Source organism: Buteo buteo, chromosome 3 (genome assembly GCF_964188355.1).
Source record: "Buteo buteo chromosome 3, bButBut1.hap1.1, whole genome shotgun sequence".
In the NCBI taxonomy this organism is placed as follows: Eukaryota; Metazoa; Chordata; class Aves; order Accipitriformes; family Accipitridae; genus Buteo; species Buteo buteo.
This window is the reverse complement of record NC_134173.1, coordinates 40808834-40819424: the sequence shown is the minus strand read 5'-3', so window position 1 is coordinate 40819424 and position 10591 is coordinate 40808834. Positions and strand designations below refer to the sequence as shown.

The window sequence follows — 10591 nt, the reverse complement described above, 5'->3', positions numbered from 1 at the left end:
ACTTACCCTTCATTGGGTGATACATTTGAAAAGAAGCAACAAGAAAAACTGCAGAGTTCACATAGTTGAAATGAAACATGAGATTCTAAACTCCTGGTTTAATTGTTAGTTGTAATCTTATTAAAAACCCTGCTTTACTCCTCACTTAACTGTGGATGAACAGTGGGAGCCAGGAAGAAAAGTTCAGGTTGTGGCTTTATTCTGAAGCCATGGCCTCCCAGGATAAAGATATCACTCCTGCCTTCAAACAACGCTGTCAAAAAAGTTGTAATTAAATCTTGTCAGCTATGCTTTATTCTTTAGCAAAATACAACTGAACTGTCTTACAAAAATACTAAAGTCTTTATTAGTTGTATATTTCTAACTGCAGCCTCTCAAAGATAAAGCTTCAGGCTTTACTTACAGAGTGGAGTTTTCACTCTTCATTAGTGTTAATGTGAATTCCTGGGCCATATGCACCAATAAACTTCAGCAGTTGATCGTGACATTGCATGAGGTAACTATCTCTCTGTTGCAGGGAGTTTTCATCACTGAGGTCAAATGGAAATACAGGATTTGGTGCTACGCATAATGCAGACTTGCCTAAGCAAAGAAAAAATCAAGACTTATGCTAAAAGACTCGATAAACTTGCCAGGACTTTGAAGGAAAAAAAGAAAATCTGTGACAGATTACTTAGTAATGCAAGCTTGTGTGTTACAAATCTTTGTGTGAACAAATGTGACTGTGATGCTAGATAAACAAAAAATGCAACCCATGTCTTCTGTTTCCCCAAGGAGGTAAACCTGTCTTTAGTTTAACCTGGATGAATGTTAGAGGATCAATGCCTCAAATAAGCCAAGCAAAAAGGATGGAGGCTTGGTGCTGGCCTGGGGCCTCATTATTTACAAACAGCACTGAGACTCTTTACGGAAAAGTCAGCTGAAAGACTTTTCTGATATCAGTCTTCAACAGTGGAAATTCTGGACTTTTATTTGAAATTAACTAACTATTACTGCAATCAATTGATACAAACTTTTTTCAGACTCTCAAAATGTGAAAACGATGTACACAAGACTAAAGACAGTTGCATTATTTACCGTGTTTTAGAGTAAGAGATGATTCAAGTAACAAGATGGCAATCAATGCATCTTCCTCAAGTACTTTCTTTCTTAAACTTAGTTTAGTATGAGCCTTAGACAGTGAAATCCTAAGAGATTAATATAAGCGTGTCAGAAATGAAAAATATTGCAGACATGAATGCAGTATGTATTGCCCTGTTTCAAGCACTTCTGTAAATCAAAAGTTAACACTGGCCTAGTTTTTTCCATACTTCAGCTGTGTAAGCTTCCCACAAATACTGTGCAGTTACATTTGTCACTCACAAAGTACATACTATTACGCATGCCTTCCTTGGGCTATGAAAGCAATGGAACTTGGCATATTATCTACTGTTAATACTTTTTTGCTTGCATAATACAAAGCTGTAGTAATTTAAATCCCATTTTTGTTTTTCTAGACAGCTTTAATAGTGATAATTGCTTCTTAAATCACTGAGGTTTTGCCTGGCATCAATATGTAAAATAAATGGTATTCATAAATGGTAAATAAGATTCTTTACACTTGAACTTTTCAAAACTTGAGAGTCTTGTCTAGATTTTTATTTAACAAGCTCTTGAGCAGGTTGATACAACTTCTATTTGGAATGTAGATGTTTCCTTTACCATCAAAGGTAGGACATACAGAATTTTTAGTGCAGATGGTGATAATGTTGACCCATGAAAAGAATCTCTTCTCACTCTACGACTTGCAAGATAGTAGCCCTGAATGAGGTTTTCTGCCTCTGAACTCAGTTCAACATGAAGATTCCTAGCAAAGAAAATAAACTAGAGAGAGGGTAAAAATTGTAAATATTTAACTGGAAAATAAATAATTTAAATTTTTCACACCTTTTAACATACCAGTGGCATAGTAATATAGTTTGGACAATATATTCCACCAATAGTTTTTATAAAAAGACAGCTGTCACCATTCAGCTATGCATAAGGATAGATCTCAGATACTAAACAGAATCATCTGTTAGTTATACTAGAGATATTGGCAGTTTATTTAGAATGGAATGTTAACTTTTACTACTGATGGTAAACTATTCTGGTCAAAAGTAGGTATTGGAGATCTGTTCTCATATGAATGTTAACCTAATATGTTTTTCAGAAACAAGATCAAACAATTTAGGCGGGCCCTTTTGAAGAACTGAAGCTAATTGTATAATGATCTTGTTAGTGCTAGTGGGAATATGGTGGGGGGAAGGGGTAGAAAGTTAGCATTAACAGGTTTAAAAATAAGTAATCAGAATGTGCAGAGAGAACCTTCTGATTCCAGAAATAGTATGATATTCTTAAATATAATACATTTCTAAATTATTGGGTAGTAAATGTTACCTCCTCATAATCCTGCATTCTGAACTGCTGTGAGACTTTGTACAGCATGACTTCAGGATTAATGGCTTTTTCCAAGATATGATGTACAAGAGAAGAAGATGGTCGGCATGAAGGAAACTCACTGTGTATCAAAAGCCCAAAACCATCTAGAAGGTTAGGTGGAATCAAACTCACATCCTAAAGAGAAGACACAGAGAAAGAAAACAATTACTTTATTTCAGCCTTTTGACTTGTAGAAACATCACAGTTTTTTCAGTCTGGAATGTTCAATATCCATATATACTCAGTCCTGCAAGATTATCTAATGAATTGCCTATAACATATGCCATAAAATTTTGTTTCAACAGTAGTTGTCAGGCTATTCTGAATAAAATAAAGGATACCTGCTTTTGGGAAAGCTAGCTCATTTTAGAAGATACTTGATTTAAAGTGACTTAAGTTGTGACTTTTGGGGAAATAATACTAACAAATTTGATTGTTTTCAATATAAGTTGAAATAACCATAAACACAATAGTGTTATAATAATAACCATAAACATAATAGTGCTATAGTACAGTTACTGTCATAACAAGGCCTGTGCTTTACCATCTGTCCAATTAAAAAGTTATCCTTTTGTATATGTTTCTTTGGGGAAGAATCCACATCTACAAAAGACCAAAAATTGGTCTGAACTGAAATAGTAACTTGTTGGTCAGCCTCTTCTCCATACTTCTTCCCAGGAATGAATACTGTTGTTGTTCTGCTCTCTAACACTACAATAGGACAAAATACATCAGTTATGTAATTCATCTAGTTTAACTATAAATTCTAGTCCCACACACACTATCTGAAACCAGTCACGATTATGCATTTCACTGAATTGTCACAATCAATGGATCTCTGTAGTGTATCCTGTGCAGCAAATATAAGCTTATAGGACCTTTTTTTTTTTTTTTCCTTATTTCTTACACAGACTCATTAAAAATAGCTTCTAGATTTTCACAGCAGTTGAGGGCCATAAGCTGGGGAACAAACCTAGCCATGAATTTGCATGTTTGTTTTGTTCTGTCCCCTCATTTGTTAATAGGTGTGAGATTACCAGACTGTAGAAGTTCAAGTTTATCCTTTTTATATGAAGATAAGTCTCCTATGTAACAGATACCACCCTTAGCCAGCACAGCGCTGCAAGCTTGAATACTAGCAGTTCCAGTTCCGTGTTTATCTTTGGACACAGAAGGAAAAATTTCACTAGAAGGTGGGTGTCGTATGCCACGAGGCAGAAGACATACGCTGTAATTCAAAAGCCTAAAGGATTAAATAATTCTGTCAGTCATAAATTGTTAAATTATTGTTCAGTTTTTCAAAACTTAAACAACTTAATACTATACTTAATAATTTATAACAGTATTTATACATTAAGACTCACATAGAAACAACAAAAAAACCCACTTAACATAAAACCAGTGTCAAAACTAAATGTTTAAAGTAACTCTGAATACAAAGGTAGAAGTCCAAGCCTTCTCTCCAACAGCTGCCAACAGGACTTTTTCTTAGCGATTTAACATGAGGCAAATCATGGTTTGCAATAGAAGTAATCCCTAGGAAGTCAAAGTCATCTTACAATTTAACCCCATATTGTTAACTCCTATTCCTATTATAGAGAAACTTTTCCAGTGATTTAAAAGTGTAGAGGATTAGTAATCCTGGCTATCCCGGAAAAAATGAAAAGACTGGGAACTTGCAAGCTCTGCCTGCCTGGGGTCTACCCACCCCCCTCCTCCCCCTGTAATTCTTTTTGAGAAAGCAGGTATAGAATTTCTTTTTCATCCCCTGTGCTATGTTCCTTGGCACACAGAGGTTGCAAATTGCCTGTCTGGTTCCACAATCAAAGGCTCCTAAGGATTTTAAGACGTCAGAGCATGATTTATCCTACTATTAATAACTGGGAGAAAATTATTAATTAAAATTAATAAGTATTAGTAAATAGGCTATCATACCAATAGAAATATGATGTAGTAAATGCTTACTTTGACAGGCTACTGACAATAAAATACTATGTGCACATGCAAGACAGTACAAATGACAGTACTGACCAAGATTTACAGTAACTGTTTCAGTATTAACCAGGTGTTTTGATTCTTAAAACACTCTGAGCTCCTCTGATTTCTCTTATGAAATCTTACTCTTCACCTGGGGAAAAAAATCCTGCAGCTCACAATTTTTTCAAATTTGAACTAATTTATACCACTAAATTTTGAAATTATTATTTTTTCCACAATAAAAAATAGTAATGAATTTGTTGAACTCTCAAATGAAAATAAAATTCATGCCACTTTCAAAAGGTCTTTTTCAAAACTAAAAATGAAGCCCTGTTTTGAGTTGGGGAAGGAGAAGGTAATTTTGTATAAATTAATGTAAATTTAAAGCTAAGCATATTGTACTTTTCTGTAGTGTATGTGAAATAGTGTTAATAGTTTGTAGTTGTGTGAAGGGGTAAATACATAAAATGCATAAATACAGAAAAACATTTTGTTAAAGGCAACAACAGCTGGATTTATGACCTATGTGTAAAGATGTACATGACTTGATACCTTATCAGTATAGTTTTTATGAAAAAGAGTGATAAAAATTAAGTATTTACACACTGCTTATTAACTGAAAATGCTGATAGCTGGGAAGTGGTGATGAAAAGGCTTAAAGTGACACAAGATTTGAAAAGTAGAACCCTTTGCTTTTATCATTACCAGCTTCTGGGACAGTCTTTAGTTTTGATTTTAGAAGACTATTTTTTTGAGGTCTGCTAAACACTGCTAGTGTTAAAATCTTACTGAGATCATTATGAGAGTGTTCAGGGGTTTTATTATTAGTGAAGTTCTGATCCAGATTTAACACCTGAAATAAATAAAAATGTCTGAGGGATAGAAATTGGGTACTGTTACTAATTTGGAGCCTTGTATATTCTTTTAAAATATAGTCTCTGTCTTTTCATGTAAGACCGATCCTATTATCTTTAAAAATATTCATGGTTTTAATTCTAACTTAGGTGAAAAATATGGAATCTCTTTACCTATCAATTACTAGCGTGTCGCTTGTCACAATCAACAGATCCAGATAATCTGCATTTTCTTTTTCACATGTCTGTACTAGACTCAGCAATATTGCGAGTTTAAGAGTATTGTAAGTGCCTGGTGGAACAACTTGAGAAGCAAAGATATTGGCAAGGATGGCAGTAAACCTCCAGCATGAACTTGAAGTCAGTGAGAGCAGATACTTAAAATTGTCACTGACAAAAGAAGGACCTAATGAAAACAAAGTACAGGTTAACAAACGATAAGAGACCTATGCAGATATATTAGAACAAATCACCATTCTAGGCTTGATACAAAACTGAGGACAAATGTGCTTATGTATTAAGCACAAATTGAGAATGTAAACATCTGACAATTTTACTGCTAAAAAGGTAGCAGACATGATCTGCTAAAACCGATGGAATAAGAAAGGAATAACGAACTGAAATATCAGGTTCATTTAATGTATGGTATCAAAATACTTTCCAGTGGATAGGAGAAGTTGGAAAGAGAAGTTGAAGAACTGCAGTAATAATTATGTAGTTTCCCAGTGCATGGAAAGTAGGCAGAAGAAGATATTCTCAAATAACCATAAGCACACATTTCAGACTGTAAGAGGAAAGGTCCAGAGTAGTTTTGTAATCTGGGCCTCTAGATAACAGAAAACTACCAATTCTCAAGATTTTGTTCTAGAAGGCTTTCCAACTTTTAAAGTCAATTTTTAATGGAACTTTCTTACCATTTGGTTTACAGAGCTGTACACTATTGACTTCTATACATGCTGTAGCTTGTAAGCCATTTCGTACACAAGCTGGAATTCCTATAATCTTGTAGTGGTTTCCTATTTTCATTTTACTGGCTAGTTCATCTAGAAATAAAAAAAAAGGGGGGGGGGAACCTGCAGATGTGTTAGAGCATAAAAAACAGTTTTAAAGACGTGGTCAGAAAACTTCCTTCACGTTCTGAACAATTCGATTTTACAATTTAATTGCAGAAAACAACAGTTGGATGCCAGGTTCACCATAATGGACTAGAATAAAATGAAGCATACAATTTAATTAATTAATTAATGCAAAAGGTAAGGAAGGCACACGGGGTGAGGAAAAGTAGATTCCTGATAATGAAAACAGATCATGCATTTCCTTCGGCATTGAAAAGAAAATTGACAGTTCTTTGCAAATATACATTTCTACTCTGAAACTTGTGGTGACACCATTGTCAGTTACTGTCCTATAAAATGTCAGAGAAAAAAAACACAATAAAAAGGAGATCCAAATTAAACATTTAAAAAAGACAAAAATAGCTTTGAGAACCTTTGTATTTCTGTGCATCTTTAAAAAAAAAAATCACATTTATTTTTTCAAAATGAAAGTTAGGTCCAGCCAAATATGCATCTCAGCTGCGATACCCTATCTAACCTCACTGATCACTGAAGCCAGTGGAAATTTAATGCATGCACATTGCACTATCTCACCCATACATTCTGCTTTATAATATTATTTTTATAACTTTAGTAGTAGTAGTAGTAGTAGTTTTTTCTATTTAGTTTTCAAGAAATGAACCATGTAATTCCATAGACTTGGAATGGCAGGGTTTGGGTTTTTTCTTAAGAGAATTAATGGAAGTATATTGGTGAGTTGTGATTCTAGTTGGATATTCACATTAGAAATCATTTAATGTTTGCAGTGGAAGATAGTTGTAGTAGAAGCCAAAAATCCTGATGGAATGCGGAAAACAGCTAGATTGAGGAAGGATGTTAAAGACCCGTGAAGTTGTACAAAACAGTATAACAAAAGGAAGTAGCAAGGGCGAAAAAACAAGCTACAGTTCGAGTGCAATACTGCAGAGCTGGCCAGGGGATTTTATTTAAATGAAGGTATAAAAGTGAACACCACAGTTTTGCCATGTGCAGTCTTCAATCATCTGTGTATATTGTTTAGTCACTTAGCTAATTTTATGTATCCCCCCCCCTTTTGTTAAAGAACTGCAATATAAATTATGACTTTTACTATTTTATCCAGAGAAATGGATTTACAAGGAAAATGCAAGGGATTATTAGAGTTCAAGTCTAAAATATTTTTGACAAAACTCCAAAACTCGGCTTACCTCTCAAGAAAACTGTAAATGTCTGAATCCTAAAATGTGATTTATCATTGGAATATCCTTTCAAAGCATTAAGAACTTTTGCATCAACCATTTCAACTATTTGTTTATCTTTCAAAATAAAGGCAAAAAAAAGTTAGTTCTCTTGAAAACAGTACAGCTTTTTTTTTTTTTTTTTTTTTTTTAAATGACTGGTGTATTTGGGGGCTTTTTCCTCTTAACCATTTTGTTTACTTATTTTTTAACAGAGTAGGAAAGTAACAGATCTAAAAATAAAACTACATAGGTCCTACCACCAAGTACTCTAAATTTAATGTCTTCCTGCAGTGGTGAAGAACACAAACTACACACAAAATCATTCCTCACTGTGGCAGATTCTGTAGCTCCAGGCAGATGTACTCTTATGTACCTAAATCCTTAGGAAAAAAACAAAACAAAACAAAAAATTACCAGCCATTTAAAATGAAGACATGGCTCTCATTTTAAATTCTCCATTAAGAACAGAAGTGATTAAAATAATGGACAGTGAAATTCCAAATTTATCATGTGTTTCTTCAGATGAGCATGCATTCAAAATGATCTGTATAATTTATTATAGGTCGACCACAAGATGGCAGAATTCCCTATTGCACATTCCCAGGCAGGATAGCTTGGCCTGGCTTTCTGAGCAGCAGGAGCCAGCGACTGCCGCTTCTGCCTGGCGTGGAAATGACATGGGACATGGATATTCATTTTTAGAGGTACGTGCCCTCATAAAGACATCATTATGATTTATTCTGCAGTCTCCTAGCTTTGGGATTTCCCTTCTCTCTCATAATTTTATGGTCTCTGTTACAGGAAGAAGCAAACAAAACAGGCTTAAAAGTACTTAAGGCCTAATCCTGCAACAATAAAAGCACTTCAGTAAGATCACTCACAGGAGTAGTTCCACAGAAGTCAGCTACTCATCAAAGCAAACTTTTTCTATGCTAGAAGCTTTTGCCAGTCACTTAAGCATACTGTTCTGCGGTATTTTTATATAAACAGAAACACAGTTTCCAAGAGAAAAAAAAAAGTATTCTAGTTTAGTTTTTTTTTTATTTCAGATAATTTATTAAAATATATTGGTGACATATCTTTTCTCATATAAACTATCTTCAGCATTAGGAAAATGGATTGCTGGCATAGCTATGCTCCCAAAACATTTAATAATGCTGAGCAACCACTGACAAGGTCCACTACTTTCAATTAATAAAAATCATGCTGTGCTCATTACAAAAATGTCTGCATAATAAGACTGCATAGGAAAATGCCTTTTTCATGTTAGGTTTTTAATCTCTGTTACCAGATTTATTAAAAAGCTTTTGAAATAGTACTGCTCTCATTTTTTTTTCAACTACCTTCAGAAAATGGACAGGTTTCCTCAGTACAAAGAAATCTTGCTCCTTGTGTATATTTCGTTACAGTTCCCATTGCAATTGCTATTCCTTCAGACATATAAAATCTTTGAGATGTATAATTAAAGGGAAACGCAGAAAGACTCAGAACATAACTTGGTAAAGGTGGCAAATGCGTTGGTTTCAACAGTATACTGATCTAAGAAGAGACACAATTACATTAATACAGTAAAAATATTTTTTTTATTTAAAACTGCTTTACTTAGATGGAAAAACACACAATGTGATATATAGCTATTAGAAAAAAAGTTCAGAAACCCATGAAGTGTAAGAATAATTAGGTTTCATATTAATTATCTCAAAATTCTTGCAATATGGTTGGGACTTCCAGCTATTTTTAATTACAAATAATACTACAACCAAAGGGAAAATGAAAACTGGAAAGTTAATACAAAATTAATATTTGTTAATACTTCACCATACTTAAAAGATTTAAGACCTAAATGGAGGAAAACAATTCAGACTCACCTGGGCCTCTGTCTGCAATTGTTCAATTAATGATAACGTCTTAATAGCTATGAAACACACCTGTGATTGAAAAATAGCTTCAGTTGTTTAAAAAGAAAAATCTAGTTAAAATATAGAAGATGTACTTTTGTCTACTCTTGTCTATAAATATATAACTTACTGTTTGAAAAATCTGTGCAGCTTGTATGGGATTATGAAGAATGTAGTTTCCAAGAGTTGCATCTAATTCAGCAATATCAGAAGGATTTATTGAAATAACAAAACGATAAACAGCATAACTTTGTTTTGAGTCTGTAGGAGCAAAAAGCACCTTAAATAAAAATCACAGAAATTTGTGTAACATTACATATCCATTTAACAGAATAGCTATTGAGTAATACCATTATATTTTTTGCAATCGTGCACGAATTTCTGAAGGCCACCACTTCTGTCAAGGTAAACAAGGGCAATTTCCCTCATTTTTTGTATTTCACGATGCATCTTCCAAAAAAGATCTTTGCACTCTTTATCAAAATGTTGGAATAAGCTGTGAAGAAATTACATTAGAACTGGCCATGCTACAATAATAATAAAGGTATATATTAACAAAGCCATACAAAATTAAAATAAGTAGTCTCTTTTTCAAGCTATACAATTCTTTAAGGATTTTTTTAAATACCACCATTCAATGGGAAGTTCTTTCCAATGAGTGAAGCATACTACATTACCAAAGTAAATTCCTGAAGAATGCTCTAGTGTTTTCTCAGTGAATTATTTCACTGACCAATTCCCTAACCCATGAAATTAAAGCGTGCATTTAATTTAACCTCCCCTATGTATTTTATAGGTATCATCAGCCTAGCAAAAGCAAAACTTTAATATCTCTCTTATCTGAGAAGTCTGTCATAGCTGTTAAAAGTGTAAAACTGAGCAACATCTTTTTCCCTTTTTTTCAGTCTGACTTTCCTGCTCTGCTGTGTCCTCCTGTAGTACCCACTTAAGGTGTTTATCTTGCAAACGCTTATTTCCATCCATGTATACAGAAGACAAAACTTTCACAACTACAGTTTTGGTTTGGAGGCTGATGGTGCTCTTCAGTGCTGTTTTCATTGTGTATTTATCCACATCTCTGGGGTTTT

The 10591-nt window shown here is 33.9% G+C and overlaps 1 protein-coding gene across 1 annotated transcript; it reads right to left on the bottom strand.

The window, feature by feature from the left end:
• Positions 1-354: 354 nt before the first annotated feature.
• On the bottom strand, positions 355-10489 carry MCMDC2 (minichromosome maintenance domain containing 2). The gene is made up of 14 exons (XM_075023393.1): positions 9854-10489; positions 9634-9764; positions 9474-9533; positions 8949-9144; positions 7863-7985; positions 7573-7680; positions 6206-6334; positions 5466-5697; positions 3498-3703; positions 3005-3171; positions 2419-2595; positions 1721-1863; positions 1078-1187; positions 355-582 (listed from the first exon to the last, which is right to left on the bottom strand). Exons 1-14 carry the CDS (start codon positions 9951-9953, stop codon positions 416-418), a joined length of 2049 nt encoding a protein of 682 aa, XP_074879494.1. The 5' UTR covers positions 9954-10489; the 3' UTR covers positions 355-415.
• Positions 10490-10591: the final 102 nt, after the last annotated feature.